This window comes from Aethalodelphis obliquidens, unplaced genomic scaffold, assembly GCF_003676395.1.
Source record: "Aethalodelphis obliquidens isolate GAN/ISIS:26980383/991018 unplaced genomic scaffold, ASM367639v1 scaffold18, whole genome shotgun sequence".
NCBI lineage: Eukaryota > Metazoa > Chordata > Mammalia > Artiodactyla > Delphinidae > Aethalodelphis > Aethalodelphis obliquidens.
This window is the reverse complement of record NW_020837962.1, coordinates 9,524,884-9,544,958: the sequence shown is the minus strand read 5'-3', so window position 1 is coordinate 9,544,958 and position 20,075 is coordinate 9,524,884. Positions and strand designations below refer to the sequence as shown.

Here is a 20,075-nt window from a genome sequence, read left to right as displayed (position 1 = left end):
CTTGGACACTTTCCATAGAGAAGTTTTTTAAAGTAAAAAAAAAAAAATTATAGGGACTGACATATCTTGTAAATGACACACACACTGATGGACAGATGAGGGATACAGCAAATCCAGGAGATGCGGTGAGGATATGGATGTTCTCCAATTCTTCCAACTTTTCTGGCATTTAAAAATTGGGATCGACACAAAAGGTCACATGCTGTATGATTCTGTTTATATGAAATATCCAGAATAAGTATATCCAAAGAGACAGAAAGCAGATTAGCGGTTGTCGGGGGCTGTGGGGAGGGGATGGGGAATGACTGCTGACGGGCGTGGAGTTTCCCTTTGGGGCGATGAAAGTGCCTTGGAACCAGATAGAGGCAGTGGTTGCACAACATCGTAAATGTACAAAATGCCACGGAATTGTACACTTTAAGTGGTTAATTATATCTTATGTGAATCTCACTTCCATAAAAAAATAGGAAAGTTCAAGAGAACGTTTGGGTAGTAAGATTAATAATGATGTTTTCTTCCGAAAAAAGGAAGGAAGGAAGGAAGAGAAAAGACAGAAAGATTATCCCATGCAGTCTTCAAAGCGTGGTTTCTTTTCTTAAGTTTGTTCATTTGAATGAAAAGAAAATAGTTCAAAATTATCTCCCTAAAACATCCTTGTTACTTTGAGTCATCACTCTAAGCAAATACAATGAGAGAGCTGGACGCTATTCACACACACAAGCAAAGGTCACAGAGACACCAGAAGGTTAACGGATGATCGTTCTCTCTGGTGGTGGAATCATACGCCATCTTAATTTGCTTCGTTATACTTGTTTATCGGTCCTGAAATGTTTGTAACGAACACATATTACTTTTATTAGGAGGAAAAAAGGACACACTCCAAAAAGCTGTTTTCATTTAGGAAAGCACACACCACCATGGCAGTCACAAGAGAGGGGACAAAAAAACTGCCAAAGGGGCTGGGTACCAGGGCAAGGCCATGGCCAGAGGGAAGGATGCTGGCAGGGCCGGCTGAGGCCGGAAAGAAAAGTGGGAGGTGGAGTCAGGAAAGGAATGAGAGAGGGGAGGGGGGACCCTGAGGGAGGGGGGGGGCCCTCTTGCCTTTCCTGCCCCACTCTCCCCATGCCCCCACTTCTCACCCCCAGCTGTGCCATCCCCAGCCCACCCTTGTCCCTCAGGTCTCAGGGGGACTGGCCCTCAGGTGGGTGGATCCCTTGGCTCTCAGAGGAGTGGCAGCCACGTCTGGGCCTGGGGACAGCAGTGGGGCCGGCCGGACCTTGACCTCTCTCGTGACCTGTCCACCCTCAGCCACCCACTCCTCTGGACCCTCGTCTTAGTCATGCCTGGAATGCAGATGAAATACAGACGCCCAGTTAAATTCAAATTTCAGATAAACAATGGATAATTTTATAATATTATTATATCCCAAGTAGTACATGGGATATAATTATACAAAAAAAAATATTTGTGTTCTAAAATTCAAACTTAACTGGATACCCTATATTTTTATTTGCTAAATCTGGCAACCCCACCTGTGGGATGCCTCTGGGGTCAGCTCCGTCACTGACATAGTCCGCCCTGGCCCTCTCTGAACCTCAGTTTCTCCAGCTACAAAAACACATATAAACTCAACCGCACTGGGCTGTGGAGGGTTCAGAGAAGAGGGGGTCATCTTAGCAGCTCACAGGAGTGAGCACGGCTCCAGCGTGGCCCATGGTGCAGGATCCCCAGGAGAACCTTTGGGCTCAGGTCGGTTGTTATCCCCATGTTACAGGAGAGGAAACTGAGGCACAGAGAGGGAAAGTGATCTGCCCAGCCTGCATCTGAGTAGTGGCAATGGTAGGAGAAGTAAGGATGATGATGTTGATAATAATAGTGAACCCTGCACTGCAGCTGCATAATCTCATCGAATCTTTACAGCAGCCCAGCAGGTGGGGACAATCGCTCTTATCCTTTCAGAGGGAATCGCATGAACAGAGAGGTAAGGTGACTTGCTCAAGGTCACACAGTAAGTGGCAAAGCTGGGATCCTAACCAGAGCCTGGATCCTGAGTCTGTGGTTCTCCTCCAGATGGGGCCCATAAGCTGCAGCAACTTTGCACCCGGGGTGGAGGAGCTGGTACTACCAGCAATAAGGAGGTTCCTCTTCAGTGCATCTCCACCTGGGCACTTTGACATTTGCGGCTGGATCATTCCGTGTACGGGGCTGTTCTGTGCACTGTAGGGTGTATAGCAGCATCCCTGGACTCCACCACTAGATACCCGCCCACTGCATTCCCCAAGTTGTGACGGCTAAAAATGTCTCCAGATGTGACCACATGTCCCCTGGGGGCAGAATCACGCCCAGGTGAGAACCACGGGGTCAGACAAGCCCCTGGTCCTGAGCAGGGCTGGTGGCACAGGGGGCACCAGGGTGGGAGATGGGGCACTCACGCTCTGCAGCTTGGCCTCCGTGTCCACGATGTTCCTCTCCACCTGGTCGGCATTCTTCTGCAGCTGCTCAATCAGCTCTGACAGCTCCTTGTTAGAGACGCTGCAGGCGGAAGAAGGGAGGTAGGCCGAGGGCCAGAGGGCAAGGGCCGGGTCCCCACCAGCACCCAGCCTCCCAGGCTGTCCCCAGCCCCAGGCTTGGAGCAGAAGTTGTCCAGTGAGCCTCAGATGGAGCTTGGCTGTCCCCCCAGGGCAACATCACTAAAGGCACAGAAAGGAGGCAGCACCTGGCAGGAAATCAGCCCTCGCTCTGGCCATCGCTCTAACGCTTCTGTTTTACCATGCTGGTAGAGCACACTTACCCTTTTTTTCCACATTTTTTACTGAGATGTAAAATTCACCCTTTTAAAGTGTATAATTCAGTGGTTTTTAGTGTATTCACAAGGTTGTATAACCATCATCACTATGTAATTCCAGAATGTTTTCATCACCCCCAAAAAGAAACCCCGCATCGTTTAGTACTCACTCCTCACCATCCCGCCCTACGGCCCCTGGCGACCACGAATCCACTTTCTGTCTCTATGGATTTGCCTACTCCGGACATTTCATAGAAGTGGAATCCTACAATACGAGCGAGGCCTTTCATGTCTAACTTCTTTCACTTAACAATATTTTTGAGGGTCATCCATGTTATAGCATGTGTCAGTGCTTCACTCCTTTTTATGGCTGCATAATACTCCACAGCTTGACTATCTCACATTTTACATATCCAGTCATCCACTGATAGACATTTGGGTTGTTTCCACCTATTGGTCATTACGGATCAGGCTGCTATGAACATTCGGGTACAAGTTTTTGTGTAAGCAGCATTATTAAATACCTGACACTTTTAATCTACTCACTCTCTATATTTAAATAAATTTACTAAAAAAAGGAAATTGCTCTTCCCATTGCAAACATAAAACCAGAAGTCCTTGCCATCAATGGAGGTAACCACCAAAATAAATTCCACAGAAATAAAAGGATGGCATTAAGTTCTAGCCTGACACTAGGCCGCCTGCACACGTTGAAACTGAGCCTTGCCCTCACCTGCTTAAAAGCAGAGCTTGGCACATACTGCACCCAAGTTAGAGCTGTGCTGGCACCAGGCTGAGACCTCCTGGGTGTTCTCAGAGCATGTGAGAGAGACCTGAGATCAGAACGGCTTTCTCACTTGGTGTTTCTGTGTTTCCTCCTGTCACATCTGTCTGCCTCCCCCGAAATCACACCACACACCACTCTGGCAAACACTACTGTGGGAGTGAAGACCTTGGCTTTGGACTCAGATGTGGGTTCTCGCTGTGCGACTTGGCCAAGCTGCTGTCCCTCTCTGTACCTCTGCTTCCCGCTGTCAGATGGACCTTTCCCAGTGGGGTGTTAGGGATGGGAGTGAGGTTATGCAGGCAAAGGGCTGGGCACCCAATAAATCTCACAAAGGTTCAAAGGTTCATGATTATAGTCGTTAAGGAGCCTTACTGATCCACCTCTGACTTTGTTTTCTTTAAACAAAGGAAGGAACAAAGACCAGAGAGGGAAAGCAACTTGGTTAATGTCACACAGCCAGCCAGCCAGCTGGCCAGCAAGGGTCAAGATTAGTACTTAGATTAGATTAGTCCTCTAATCTCCATCAGAGACCTTTTATACTGGCTCCACAGTGCGGCCTGAGAAGCTAAGCACCCAGAAGCATCATTCTGCCCACACTCAAGCACTTACTATGTGCCAGGCCCAGTAATGCACACAGGCACAGCCACCCCCAGACTGGGAGGAAATCAGCATTTATAGAAATAGTCACGAGACTGAGGCAGGCATGACCAGGCAAGCCTCCTGACTAGCTTGGTAGGAATGGGGATGGTCAGTGAAGGCTTCCTAGAGGAGGTGGTGGTGGCTGGGTTCTGAAGGATGAAGAGGAGTTGGGGTTTGTGGGCAGAAGGCTCCGATGAAGAGAGGCCATAAAAGAGGCAGGTCCTGGGTGTGTCCCTTGGGGTGGGCCAGGGCAGGGCTCTTGACCGTCAAGCAGAGCGGGCAGCCAGCTCTTCAGAGTGGAATTCCTCAAATCAAGCCCTGGGACCCACCTATTGTGGCACGAAACATTCAGATTCCCAGGCACTAACCCAGAGCCTCTGAATCTGGATCTCCAGAGCTGGACCCAGGAAGCTATATTATTATTGCTACAGGAGCTGTGAGTCTGTCCAGCCACGTCCCAAACCTTGCCTAAGGGCCTGCTCTGTGCCAGGTCTGGACACACAGGAACTAGGGGGAAGAGGGGAGGGTCTTAGGGAATAAGACCCAGGCCACACTCTCTGCAAAGTCAACCGAGGAGGCAGCCTTTCCCAAAGTGGGGCCCCAGGAACCCCAGTCCTGTAAATCACTCCTGGAATGAAGGCTTTGTCAGTCTAGGCAGTTAGGAAAACCCAACTCCTCAATAAGTTCAGGAGCCAGTAAAGGCTCTGAGAAGTCCTGCAGTGGAGAAAGCTGGTATTCAGTGGAGCATCCAGGAAGGCTCAGAAGAGGGGACTGTGGGTGGAGGATCTGGGTAAGGAGGGATAACGCTGCCAGGTCATGGGCTGACCCCCACTGCCCCCCACCCTGGCTGCACTTCTGCCCTCAGCCCTACCCCAGCCACTGACCCCAGCCTGGCCTCAGCACTCAGACGTGTTGAGTCTCAACCCAATATTTAACCCATGACAGTTGGGGCCACCACTGGGAACCTGCAGTGTAGGTTAGGTGGAGGCCTCATCCCTGTCAGGTCCAACACAGCTCCACCTCCGGGCATGGGGCCAGCTCTCAACCAGCCCCTTCACTGGCTTGGGCAGGTTCGAGGAAAGTGCCTCCTGGACCCCACCCTGGCCAGCCCATTACTCCAGCTGAAGCCCAGCACTGGAAGGGGACACAGGGTGGGGGTGGGGGGGACAGCCAGCCCCAGGGACCTGGTGCTCCTGGTGGAGAACAAAGGACAGCTCAGTGGGAGCTGTGGTCAGACAGGCATGGGTTCCAAGTCCTGTTGGACCACTTACTGCTTGGACCATCCCAGGTAAGCACCTTACCCTCGAGGCGCCTCAGTCTCTCCATCTGTTGACTGGGGATGACCACAGAGTCACCATGGTAATTGGACACTTAGTGCACACGCTTCACCAGACATCAGACATGTTCACAGCATCCTCACCCTAAGCCCCTGGGGGAGGTTTGTGTGCCCCTTTACAGGTGAGGAAACCAGCAATTTTACTTGATAGATATCAAGAGAAATGAAAACATAGGTCCACACAAAAACTTGTACACAAATGTTCATAGCAGCACTATTCACATAGGCAGAAAGTGGAAATCACACAAATGTTCAACTAATGAATAGATAAATGAAATGCAGGATATCCATACAACGGAATACAGCTCAGCCAAAAAAGGAATGAAACGCTAATACAGGCTACGGTATGGAGAAACTTGGAAACCATTAGGCTAAGTGAAAGAAGCCAGAATCAAACAGTCACAAAAGATCCACTTATATGAAATGTCTAGAATAGCTCGATTCCTCGAAGCAGAAAGTAGAGTAGTAGTCGCGAGGGGCTGGGATGGGGAGGAAGGAGAGCAAGTGCTAAAGGGTGTGGGTTTCTTTTTAAGGTGATGAAATGCTCTAAAATTGATTATGGTGATGGTTGTATAATTCTGTGAATATACTCAGAACGGCTGAATTGTACATTTTAAATGAGTGAATTATATGATATGTGAGTTATATCTCAATAAAGCTGTTATCGAAAACATTTGTAAGTGATAGGGGCTTGTTTCTTCTTCCCTCGACACCTCGAGTGGTCCCTGCCTTTTTATCCTGTTTTCCATGGAGGCTGGGCCAGCTCCGGGTTATGCCCAGCTGCCTGGAAGATGCTAGTTAAACACTCACAGAGGGATGGCCACGTGCCCGGCTGGTGCTAAGCAAATCACATATAGTTAGCTCATTAATCCTACCACCCCCTGAAGTAGCACTGTTCTGAGTGCACAGAGCCATTAGATAACTTGACCACAGTCTCACTGCCAGAAAGCAGGGTGGAGCTGGGATTCCAATCCAGGCCTCTGGAGAACAGTCTCAGCACTTTTGCCTTTTGGGTTTGGAGTCCTGAATGAGTGGCCCCAAAGGGTCCTGCATTCCTCCTGCCATCTAGCTGGCCATGGGAGCAAACGTGTGTCCTCTTGAGAGCTGCAGAGCCGCACACCAGGAGTAGAGGAATGTGGGCGGGTTGGGAACCCGCAGAGAGGGGGTGCAGATCCCAAGAGGGCTGGGAACTGGCTGGGCCGGTCCAGCTTTTCATCTGGCTAATGAGCCGCACCAGGGTGCTGTCAGCCCGCCCGACTGATGGAGGCCCAGATACAGCCCTTCCCTAGCAACCTCTTCTGAGCCTGGTCCCACCCACGGAGATGAAAATCTCCTGGCTGAGCCAGGAGAGCCGAGGTGCCCCCAGCCACCCAGAGAAGGGACGGGACCAGGGAAGCGGCTCTAAGTGACAGGCTGAGAGAGGGACATGCCCAGCCTCCCTCCACTTACTCAGAAGTTTAACATGGACACAGGGGCTGCGGGCAGTGACCATGGGCACTGGTAGTTGCATCCGAAGTCATCCAGCCCCACCTGCTCATTACATATGTGAGCAAACTGAGGCCCTCAGAAGCGAACGCACCCACCCAAGGTCACACGGTGGGCAGCCAGTGTCCTTAGTCAGACAGGGTTCAAATCCATTTGTGTAACCTTAGAGGAGGTACTTTACATTTCTGGGCCTCGGTTTTACCATCTGTCAAATGGGCAAGATACATCCTATCTAGGTAAGTGAGGTGGGCAGGGAGGGTCAGGGTCACTTCTGGAAACACCAGAATCTCAAGCTTCAAAGACCACTTTGGGGTTCAAGGACTGAGCTGGAGGTTGGGAGCAGCCTCTGGGGGCCCATAAGCAGATTAGACATCATGTAAGCTCAAGAGTGGAGTGTCACCGGTTTTACCAGCGCCTAAAACAGTGCCTGGCACACAGGAGACACTCAACAAATACTTATGCTGTACAGCAGAAACTAACAACATGGTAAATCAACTACACTCCAATAAAAAATAAGAAAACAAAACCAAATATCCATTCTAATCACCTAGCGCAGGGGCCCCATAAATGGTGACAAAAGACTATTCATGAAACACCTATTCATTGCACTTTTACTCCCTGCAGGGCTTGCCATTCAAATGAGACTGAGCCCTTACATTGCTCCCTGATCTGTGCATGGGGCTCTGCCTGTGGACCCCCTTTCTCTTCTGGGAACCCCTTCTTGCCAGTGGCGCCTGGTCCTGTAAAATAGGTTCCTTCTAAAAAAACAGTAACTTGGGGGCTTCCCCGGTGGTGCAGTGGTTAAGAATCCACCTGCCAATGCAGGGGACACGGGTTCAATCCCTGGTCTGGGAAGATCCCACATGCCGCGGAGCAACTAAGCCCGTTGTGCCACAACTACTGAGCCTGCGCTCTAGAGCCCGTGTGCCACACCTACTGAAGCCCGTGCACCACAACAAAGAGTAGCCCCTGCTCGCCGCAGCTAGAGAAAGCCTGCAAGCAGCAATGAAGACCCAACACAGCCATAAATAAATAAATAAATAAAATTTTTTTAAATAAATAAAAATTTTAAAATAGAAGTAAATGTTAAAAAAATTCTTATAAAAATAAATAAAAATAAAAATCAGTAACTTCACAGCGCTGGGGACGGCAAGGTGAACAATGCCAGGGAGAAGGTGCGTCTACATGGAGGACACGGCACTCTCTCGGAATCCTCCTCAATAACGCAAAACCTCCATGTCATCGCTGGGAGCCAGCAGACAAACGCAAATTGAGGGACGGTCTACAAAACACCTGACCAGACCTCTTCAAAAGTATCAAGGTCACAAAAGACCAGACTAAGGGTTAGATGACAGACCTGACGACTAAATGCAACCTGGGGTCCTGGAACAGAAAGAGGGCATCGGGGGGAACTGGGGAGGCAGAACAAAGTTCATAGCTCAGTTTTCTACAAAAAGGTTCCTTCTAGATATCCAGGTTTTCCAGCAAAATCCTATAGGAATGGATGCTTCTGGGTGATGGTGTGTCCAGGATGCCCACCCGGACAAGTAGGGCAGTGGGTGCTGTGGCCTGACACCCCATCTGGTAAAAGCTGACGGGGACCCAAGACTAGGCTGTCCCCAGAAACAGCCCTCTCAGCCCAGCCCAGTCTGCAGTCAGGGGATGCGAGTGGGTTTCAAAAGCCAGGTATGGTCACACCCAGCAGACTGGGTCTGTTTCTCCAGAGAACCTGCCTTTGTTTTCTTTTCCAGGGCTGAGGAAGTTGGAGTCTGGCGAGGGTCCAGGTCCCATCTAAGGCACAACAAGGGGTCCCATTTACTTGGCCTGGTCTGCGTATGAGACTCCTGGTAAGAGGAGGGAAAACGGGGTGCAGGCCACCGGGGGGCTGCCTCAGAGCCCCGGGGTGGGTTTGAGGACACTCGGGGACAAACAGTTGCTTTCTGGGTCTGAGCCCACAGGCACCAGCCTGGAACAGACGTCTCTTTGTATCTCAGGATGTACTCTGAGTGTTGGAACTGTGGGGAGACGGCCTGGGAGCCTCAAGTGGCATCGGGTATGCTCTCTCCGTCACCGGGAGTTAGAAACTCAATAACCACAGCCCGACCTGCTTTGCAGGTGGCCACTCACAGCCCAAGAGGTCAGCTGCAGAGTGGGGAGCTGGGGCTGGAACCCAGTGCTGTGATGTCCAGGGGGCAGCCCAGGACAGCCTGTGGTCTGGTCAGCGGGCCAGCAGGGATGCCAACTAGAGAAGTGAGGACAGAGGTGGCACTCCAGGTCACCCAGACTCTGCAGATGCTCCATATGGAGCAAAAAGAAAGAGAATACAGGCGTCTCAGAGGACCCTCAGCCCCACCCACCACTAGTCACTTCTTCTTGCTATAGTTTGTGTGGGGAGCCCCTGGCCCTTTCCCACGATATAGCTGTACTGCAGTATAACCTAGTGGTTAAGCACCCAGACCAATGGCAGGCAGCCTAGATTCAGATCCTGACACAGTCCTTGTTAAACTGTCAGTTACTTAGCCTTTCTGAGCCTCAGGTTCCCCATCTGTCACTGGGGGTCATGGCAGTCCACACCCCTCAGGGCTGGGGCAGTTAATTGAGAGAGCAGATAGAGGACTTCCCTAGTGGCAGAGTGGTTAAGAATCCACCTGCCAATGCAGGGGACATGCGTTCGAGCCCTGGTCTGGGAAGATCCCACAGCAACTAAGCCTGTGCTGAGCCTGCGCTCTAGAGCCCATGAGCCACAACTACTGAGCCTGCATGCCACAACTACTGAAGCCCGTGCGCCTAGAGCCCGAGCTCTGCAACAAGAGAAGCCACTGCAATGAGAAGCCCGCGCATCGCGACAAAGAGTAGCCCCAGTTCGCCGTAACTAGAGAAAGCCTGCATGTAGCAACGAAGACCCAACACAGCCAAAAATAAATAAATACATTTATAAAAAAAAGAGAGAGAAAGAGGGGATACAAAGTGCTGCCTTGGAGGGAGCCCGGGGTTCTCTGCTTCCACCCCGAGTCACCACCCAGGGATTTGGGCTCCTTTTAAGGAGCAGATAAAGGCCAGCAGCTAAGGCTCCATGTGAGAACCCACGGGTACGGAGAGCTAAAAAAAGACCCCGGGCCACCCACACCATCCACACCGATGCTTGTGCAAGCCCAGACGCACTCTGCTTCCACCTTGTGGATGTCACCTCGCCCGGGCGTGGAGAATTCACAAGTAACCTCAATATTTGGAAATGTCTCCTCCGACTCCTGCAGGGAGAGGCCATGCACGTATACGGGTAATGAGGCTGCAAGGAGGATGCGGCTCCCAGGCCCAACCACCTTGAGTTTGGACTAAGGATCAGGTCACTAGGTTTGGGGATTTGAGAGGTTCAGGGTGTTTCTACCATGAGTTTTGCTGCTCTGAGAACTCTCCCCTGTCTGCATCCGGGAAACCACAGGACGGAAGGGTGGGGAGGCCTCATCTACCAGGTCGTTTAAGCAGAACCCCAAGAACCACCCCAGATCCCTGCCTCTCCCTCTCCTGCTTCCACCTAGGAACAGAGCCCTGTGCTCCCATCCTCTCTCGGGCCCTAAGGTCTTCAAACCTTGATCAAGCGCATCACCTCTCACCTGGACCAATGCCAATAGCCACACCCAACCATCTCCTTGCACCCTGACTCTCGCTGCCCCCAGCCAGCTTCGGCACATTTATCAGAGATCTTTCAACGATGCAACCAGATCTCGCCATTGTCCGGCCTCAAACTTGCCAATGCTCCCAAACACTCTCAGAAGAGAGCTCGCTCTCCTGCCCAGGACCTGCCTCTCCCGCCCCAACCTTTGCTGCCTTTAGCTCTCCCTCTCCTGGTCACCCTGCACCAACTGGCCCATTCCTCTCCATCCTGCCTGCAGGGAGGGAAACTGAGTCAGCCTGGACCAGGGAAAGAACGTAGACTGAGTTTGGGCTCGGGCAGGTTCCTTAGTCTCTCTGTGCCCCAGTTTTCTCATCTGCAAAAGAATCAGCCCCACCCAGAGGGTTGAGACAATTCAAGGAGATGATTCTTGTAAAGCACTCTGGACCTTGGACGTGGCTGTCACACCACAAGGATTCAGGTTTGTTTCACCTGCCTACCCTTAATTTCCTCGTCCGCACAATCAGGTTATTGCATCTACTGACCGGGTAGCAAACAGAAGCGGGTGGGGTCGGCACTATGTTACTTTGCTTTCAAGGCCATCGCTGCCCAATAAAAACAGAATATGAGTATATTTGTAGTTAAGTCTTCCTAGTAGCCACATGAAAAACATAAAAAGAAACAGATGAACTTAACTTTTATACACTATTTTATTTAACCACATATAGCTAAAATGTTATTTTGACAGCTAGTGAATAGAACATTATTAGTGAGATAGTTTACATTCTTTTTTTCATAGTAAGTTCCTCAATGTCTGGCACGTGGTGTACACTTGCAGGACATCTCAGTTTGTTCTAAGCACATCTCATGTGGCTGGTGGTTAACAAATAGGACAGCACAGTTCTGGGTGGTTCTGGGGCCTCTGGACCGCTTTGCTCTAAGCCCATAGTGACTGCAGCCCATCAGTTCTGCCATAATGAAGCTGATAGATGCTCAGAGCATCTATCCACTTCACTTAGTGCCTGGTACCTAGGGACATGTAATAAAAGGTCCTTTCCTGCCACTCTCCCACCAGACCCACACAGACTGGCCAGACACCTGCCCAAGGCCAGGTCTCATCTATGGGTCTCTGGCTGCCTGACTTCAAAACAATCCAGGGCTCCCAGCTGTGCCCATCAGAGCATGGTGCCTGGTTGTGCAGTGCCAAGGCACACAGACCACAGCCCCACACCCTTTCCCAGGCCACTGGAGCTGTAGCATCCTTGCCCATGGCCATGGGGCAGAGCCAGGGGCACGTGACCTGCTCCAGCCATCCCTCCCTCCTGCCTGAGAGAACAGCCTCTTTCCTGACCTGCCACTCCAGGGAACAGCTCACACCCCAGACACCACGGAGAGGCCACAGCTCTGCCATAACCCCCACCCCGTCGGTCACAGCCCAACTTGCTTTCTCTTTCCAGGTGTCGAGATGGGAACTGGCAGGTTAAGAGTGTGTCTGATGGGGACGGCCCTTCCTCCCTGGCCAGGGCCACCTCACCTTCCAGGCCTGAGTCAATCCCCATGTTCTGGCCCTTGATCATGTCCATGGTTCCTCCCTTTTGGGGTTAATTCTGTCTCTGTAGGTGCCAGCGGGGAGGATCAGTCTCGGAATGCCTGGAATGCACAGGAGCCCACACCTCTCCCAGGAACCAGCCTCCCCAGGCTCGCCCCTCCTAGAGCCCAGAGAAGGGGTCTGGCCTCCCACTTGCCATGTAGGCAGGCTGCCTCCAGGGCCAGCCAGGCCCTAAGCGGCTCCCAGGCAACTTCCAAGCTCATCTTGGGGGCTAGGTGGCTCCCAGCCTCCACCTCCTTTAAACACTGCCTGGCTGAGAGAGCGAAGGCTATCACTCCAGGACACCTGCCCTGCCCCTGCCACAAAGGCACACACAGTAGGTGCAAGAAATGATCGCTGAATATGAACAACCAAACACTGAGAGGACGCACTAGATGCCCATCACCCACTCAGCCCTTTCCTGCAACATCTGCTGAAATCTCGCAGCCCTGGGAGAAGGGCACCCTTATAGTAATTGGGGCGCTTTTCTTAATTCCGTGTATTACGTTATAAACTTTTGGACGAAAAGGATTTACTCATCTCTTGGGTTGGCCCTTCTGTAGCCTTTAATTCGAGGCCTTGCACAGGCTTGGGGCTCAATAAATAGGTATTGAATTGAGCAGACATTTTATAGCACGTAAACAATTCTTATCTCTCCATTTTCCAGATGAAGATAATTGAGGCTCAAACGGGTTAAGAAAACTGCCCAAGGTCACACAGTTGAAAAGTGATAACGCCAAGATTTGAACAGGTGCCAGAGCCATCTCCTCTGAACATGGGGGATGTCAATACTATTCCACAAAGTGACAGGAGATACTGGGGAGGCGGGACAAAGCAGCAAGGCGTGCACCACCCAGGGGAGCGTGATGATTTACATCTTGTTGGCATCTTTATCAGTATAATTAAACCCAGTGGTTGAGTAACAATCAGTGGTGGTAGCTGAGGGTGAGTCATTCTCCTAAGATGTCACCACAAGGGGCTCCCAGCCTGTCCCTCTGAACGGGCCATTGCGGGGAAGGAAATGGTATGAAGAAACGACACGCAGTCCTGCTTTGATCCTAACAGCCCATCATCAAGGCTGGTACTATTATTGCTTGCAGTGCAGATAAAGAAGCTGAGCCTGGGGAGGAAGGGAGAATTCCCTGGAGCCAGAAGGTCAGCGTTTATGCTGGTGACTGCTGCCACCCCCCGCCAGTTTTTCAGATCGTCAATATTTCTAGATATTCAGTAATTGCTGAATAAATTTTCACCCCCACCCCCAAATCCTTGTCCTCTCTCTGCCCCTCTTACAGGCCCTGGGGAATAAGCCCTTCTCCATTACCAAGTCATGCCACAACTACTGAAGCCTGTGCGCCTAGAGCCCATGTTCCGCAACAAGAAAAGTCACTGCAATGAGAAGCCCGCGCACCGTAACGAAGAGTAGACTCCACTCACTGCAACTAGAGAAAAGCCTGCATGTGGCAACAAAGACCCAATGCAACCATAAATAAATAAATAAATAAATAAATAAATAAATAAATAAATAAATAAAATGTTTGCTCAATTCAACACCTATTTATTGAGCCCCAAGCCTATGCAAGGCCTGGAATTAAGGGCTATGAAAGAGCCCCCACCAAAAGATAAGTAAGTCCTTATTGTCCAGAAGTTTATGGTCTAATAGGCAGGATTAAGAAAAGCACCCCAATAACTGTAGTTCTAAAGATTCAGATTGCCTGGGTCAGGGTATTTTCATCCATTCTGCCCCATTTAGGCCTTGTATCCTAACTTGATTGTGAAAATTCAGCTCAGTCCAATAAAATGCAGGGAAAGAGCAAGAAGGAAACAAAGAGAAAGCATGATAATAGGAAATACAAAATAATATGGCAGGAGTAGGTCCAAACACATCATTCATTACAATAAATGTGCATGAGTTAAATTCACCTGCTAAAAGATAAGACTCTCAGGTGAGAACAGGAAGACAAAAAAAAAAAGCCAGCTCTATGCCATTTTATAAGGCATATACCTAAAACAAAATAACACAGGAAGGTTGAGAATAAAAGAAGAGAGTGCGACAGACTAGGCAACTGCTGCTTTAGCTCTTTTAAAGGAAGAGCAAGGTGCATATAACTCTATGGACAAGTTATATTGCTCATATACTTAAGGCAATCAGTGAAAACATGGGATTTGATGGCTGCACATCAAAAGAGTGAAGTCTGGGCCCTACTTCACTGATTCTGACTTAACTGGTCTGCAACAGGACCTGGGCATCACCTTCAAAGCTCAGATGATTCTAACGTGCAGGCAGGGCTGGGAACAAGGGAATGAACCACAGTCTTGTGTTACAGGGTTAGGGGAGCAGATTGAGGAAGAATCCCCAGGTCTCTGCAGGAAGGAAGTCTTGTAGAAAGCAATGCCCAGGAAGCACCCAACAAATACCAGATTGACTGGTCAACTGACTGATAGGCTCCCTACTAGAAACTTCCATGGTAATTAGCTGGGTGTGGAGGAATTTACTGTCTATAAATCCTGGGGAAGTAGGTTCTAAAGTGAGAGGGCTGCTGGTGTAGTAACTCCGGCTCCGTTTCATGGCCCAATCTGTTTCTGCCCAGGGAAGACCTCCCCAAAAGTGTGTGCTTTGGGGCTTTCATTACAGACACACACACAGAAGTTCAAGCCACTTTGGGTAACACCAAGGCGTGTCTTGGAGATTTCTGCAAGGTTTAAATGGGGCTCAAGCCAATCTCAACACTCCCGGTTGTTACGACGTCATTCCGGGTTTGAGACCAGTGGACAAGGAGTGCTGGCCTTGGTTTATGAAGCACCTACTATGTGCCTGATGCTTCACACATGTCACGTCCAGTTCTCTCCATTATCCTACACACCTCTGATTTGCAGATTCAAAACAGACCTCCCACCACTGCTTACTGAGCACCTGCTGTGTGCTAGGCATTGTTCCAGGGATGTGGCAGTGACTACACAGCCTGCAAAGCCCCTGCCTTCATGAAGCCCAGAGTGGGGCAGGAATGTGGCCAGCAGCACAGCTGACAAGAGGTACAGCTGGAACTGTAAGTCAGGTCTGCATCTCCCAAACCCAGGCTGTTTCTATTCTACCCACCAAGCCCTCCATCCCTGCCTTTAGCTTCAGCTTCCCTCTCAGTAACATGGGGGTTTTGTTGCCCAGTTTACAGTTGAGAAGAGTCAAGCTCCTTATCCGGAGCAGCAGGACTGCAGCCCTCTCTGTTCTTGGTGGCATAAACTCAGAATCCTTCCTCAACCTTCAACTAGAACCAAAAAGTCTCCACGCCCAGGATGGAGAAGTGAAAACCTTAAAAGCCATGAGTCTGAAATCTGAGCCCAGGCTGCTGGCGCAGCAAAGAATTCTGCACGTGACTGTTTTACTGCAGCTGCTCAGCCTTCCAGGGTCAGCAGGCCTTGATGGGGTGGAGCTACTGGCCAGCGAGCAGCCCATTGTGCATTTATCATATAAGACCTGACAAACCCTCTGCCCAGGAAAGGATGGGCTGGCGACCAGCTGGGACACCCTACCAGCCAGTTCGCCTGCTCCCAGCTCATAGCAGCTGAGACTCTGAAACTCTGAGCCTCACCTGGAAAAGACAGATGAGAGTAATATATTCTAAGAAAGACAATACAGTCATAATTTAGGGAGGTTGTTCCAAGCTAGGACTCAACCTCAGAGGCTGTCATGTGTTCACACCTTTCCCAGTTCCCATCCTGTTGTCCCCTCCCCCACTTCTGAGACTCTCCCTTTGTGTCTCTCCATCCAGAAACCTCTGGCTTGTCCTCCATTTTTTAAAAAGATAAATAAATAAATTTATTTATTTATTTAATTTTTGGCTGTGCTGGGTCTTCACTGCTGCACGTGGGCTTTCTCTAGCTGCGGTGAGCAGGGGCCACTCTTTGTTGTGGTTTATGGGCTTCTCATTGCAGTGGCTTCTCTTGTTGCGGAGCACGGGCTCTAGGTGCACGGGCGTCAGTAGTTATGGCACGCGGGCTCAGTAGTTGTGGCACATGGGCTCTAGAGCGCAGGCTCAGTAGTTGTGGTGCACGGGCTTAGTCGCTCCGCGGCATGTGGGATCTTCCCAGACCAGGGCTCGAACCCGTGTCCCTTGAATTGGCAGGCGGATTCTTAACCACCGTGCCAAGGAAGCCCTTGCAGCCTGTTTATGGAGCACACAGAAGATGGGGGATGGGACAGGGGACTCTCTGCTCAGGCCCTCCCATGCAGGAAAGGGAAGGGCTCCACCTGCCTGGAGGCAGGAAGGGGCACCTGGGGCCTCCCTCCCCAGGCTTAGGAGGATGGAAGACAGAAGATCCATCAAAAGCAGAGAGAACAAAGACCAAGGACCATTTCTGTCTTCGCACTCCTGAGACAGGCTGGGGCAGGCAGGCTGGGGCAGGCAGGCTGGGAGAGTGGCAGGTGGCACTGGCAACGCCCCGCACAGCCCTGCCTAGAGCAGAGAGGAGCTGGGACTCCTGGGTCCTCCTCCCTTGACAAAGAGCCTTGGAAACGCTCCCAAAGGCAGCTTCTCCTCCAGCCCCCAGGGCCCTCCAGAGGTCCCTCACCCTCCTTAGAGTGTTGCCTAAAAGGTATGAATTGAGCTCAGCCTCTCCCCACAAAACTCCCTGCTCCCAGATGAGTGCCCTGACCATGCCTGAAATGCCACCATTAGCAGCCATTGTTCTGTTCTGAATCTAATTTACTAGGTCTCGTTCCTTCTGCCAAGCGAACTGGGCAAGTGAGGGCAAAGCCAGAGAGAGGAGAGGCAGAAAGGGCTGCTGGGCGGAGTCAGGGATACAAAACCCAATGACTCCACCATCTGGCCTGCAGCAGTCCCAGAGACAGCTGCCACCAGCCCCAAGTACAGGTGGGGAGACCTAGTTTCCCTCCCCAGGGGCCCTGAGCCCCCCGCATCAGCCATTTGTGAGTTGTGAGCCCAAGGTGAGTGCCTTTACTATTGGCCTCAGTGTTACCCTCTGTGAAATGGGACACCACCACCAGCCTGGCAGGCTCGGTGTCAGAATGAGATGCTATAACGTCCATGGCCATGCTGGGAGCACAGTAGGTGTTGAGAAATGGCTGCATGGACCACTCGGTCCTGGTCACCCACATGGTGGGAGGTGGGCTTTGCTGACAGGGCCCTCTCCCAAACTGTTCAAGCTTTCCAGCTTCACTGATCAGTGCATGAGTGTCTCTCCATGTGTCTTCTTTTTTTTTTTGGCTGTGCTGCACGGCATGTGGGAGATTAGTTCCGTGACCAGGGATTGAACCCATGCCCCCTGAATTGGAAGCCCAGAGTCTTAACCATTGGACCGCCAGGGAAGTTTCTCCATGTATCTTCTTTTTTTAAAAAATATTTTATTTATTTATTTGGTTGCATCAGGTCTTAGTTGTGACACAGGGGCTCCTTTGTTACGGCTCGCTGGCTCCTTAGTTGTGGCATGCGAACTCTTAGTTGTGGCATGCATGTGGGCTCTAGTTCCCTGACCAGGGATCGAACCCGGGTACCCTGCATTGGGAGCTCAGAGTCTTAACCGCTGCGCCACCAGGGAAGTCCCCCTCCATGTGTCTTCTTAAGTGGGGGTCCATGTGAATGCTGGGGTGATTTGAATGAGAGTCAGCTGACCTCCTGCCCCACTTGGGCTGTAGCCTCCACAGCTGGAAGAAGACCAGCTGCCTGGTCACCTCTGGTCTTAGCACCATTCTCATCTTTAACAGCAGTGTGTGATTACCAGTATTGGCTGCCATGATTTACTGAGCACTCACTGTAAGCCCTGGACTGGGGCTGGGCCCATCACATGCATTATCTTGCTTGATCCACTAGTGACCTCACCAGCTGGGTGTTCCTGTATCACTCCCATTTCACAGATGAGGAAACTGAGACTCAGAGGTGTTACCTGATCTGCCCAAGGTCACACAGCTTAGGAGAGGAGAGACAGAGCTGGGGCTTCAACTCAAACCTGGATGGCATCAGACTCTATGCTTTTAACCACCGAGAGGCCCAGGGTACCCCAGCTGGCTTCCAGGAGGACACGCAGCTCTTTCACCAGTCTCCAAAGCCTTGGGCCCTGCCTCCCACATAGGGCACCCCCCCCCCATTAGGACTGGGCCATTCTTGCAGGACTGTGCCCAGGTGAGGTCAGGAAGCGAGCCGAGGCTGTTGGGTGCTTAGTGGGGCCCAGGCCTGTGTGGAGGGGCAAAATTAGCCCCATTTTACAGATAGGGAAGCTGAAGCTCACAGTGAGGCCAAATTTGTTTGCCAAAATCAAACACAGGCAGAATTCAGTCTAACTCCAGAACTGGATCTAACCACTCCATTTCTCCCAATGACAGGGCAGACACCTCCCCAGGAAGTCCTCCCTGATAGCCCAGGTCTCCCCGTAACCCTGACAGCCCTCACTTCAGACCAGTCAGGGAGCACCAGAGCCATCGGGCTGGAGACCTCGTCTGTCCATCTCTACATCCTCCCGCACCAGGCTCCCATCACCACCACGACACAGTCCTGTAACCATACTAGTAATTAAGCAAAATTCCATCAAGTGCAGAGAGACTGTCAATGTCTCTTCCACATCCACCCCCACCGCCTGGGAATGGTACCCCTTGAGTTGTGCAGTGCACTGCCTGTCCATCATGGCATCCAGCCCAATCCCAGACACATAGTAGGTGCCTATTCGAATTTATTCAATAGTTATAATCATCATAGCTGCCGTGGACTGAGGCTTCCTATAATTCTCAACCCTTCCCTGCATTATTTCATTTAATCCTCATGCCAATATCACCAGGCAGGTACTACTTTTATGCCCATTCTACAGGTGAGAAAACAGAGGCTCAGAGAGGCCAAGCAGCTCTCTCTAGGTCGCACAGCCGGGAAGCAGGGGCTGGCTGGAGCTGTACTCTCAGCCACAAAGCAGGGCGGTAGGACCAGGGCCCCTGCTGAGCTGGATACTATCCTCAGTGACCTGCACCATCAGGCCTGACCCTGTCATTAGTTCAGGTGTGCACACCAGTTCCCATACCTGTCATTAGGAACCAGGGCAATGAGAGCAGCTGAGTTCACACCCAGTTTCAGCTGCTAAAAGGCTGACAAACAGGGAGGGGTGGTTTTCTCCAAGGGGGCTCTCCATTCACTAATTTCTGTTCACTTGTGCAGTCCAAAGCCCGTGACTGCTGGGTGTGAAGGTCGCAAGTCCTGGTTCCTGGATCCCCTTTGCTGGGGACAGGGATGCTGACCCTCAGGCTGGGTAATTCCTATGTGCTGGGGGCATTCTCTCCATTGTTACATGTGCTCCTCCCAGCAACTCTATGCAGAAGATATTAGCACCATCCCTGCTTTGCAGACAAGGAAACTGAGGCTCAGAGAGGTTTCTGCCCACAGCAGATGTAGCAGAGCTGGGACAAGAGGTGAGGAGCTCCTAGCCTCCTCAATGCTGAATCTCACTGGCAACCCCGCCCGCCTTCCCCCAGACAGAGGAGGAGGGCCCCAGAAAACTCAGGGTGCAAGAATAACTTGGGGGTCAGCACCCTGTGACCAGCAACCACATCTTAGAGTTACAGGTACAGGGCTATGCACTCGGTAACACTCAAGAGATTCTTGTTGACAGAATTGGGCAAGAGGCAACCCCCCACCCCACAATCTGGTCCATGAACTTGTCCCCACCAAGGGGAAGGGGCAGAGGGACATGCTGGGCTTGTACGACCATGGGCACCTGGCTCCTACCCAGGGCTGTGACTGTGTGGGGCCACGGGGGTGTGATGGAAGAGTCTCTCACCCCATCTTGGGGAGAGAATCAGAAAGGCTTCCTGGAGAAAGAGATCTCTAAGCTGAGATCAGTCATTCAGCCAGGGGC

At 51.2% G+C, this 20,075-nt stretch overlaps 1 protein-coding gene across 5 annotated transcripts in view; it reads right to left on the bottom strand.

Annotated features, from left to right (window-relative positions):
• Positions 1–20,075, bottom strand: part of PPL (periplakin) — a 47,527-nt gene that overhangs the window by 21,062 nt on the left and 6,390 nt on the right. For all 5 annotated transcript variants that reach the window (XM_027117479.1, XM_027117482.1, XM_027117481.1 and 2 more), the window contains exon 2: positions 2,433–2,532. In XM_027117479.1, the coding sequence (XP_026973280.1) occupies positions 2,433–2,532 (100 nt within the window). The remainder of the gene's footprint in view (positions 1–2,432; positions 2,533–20,075) is intronic.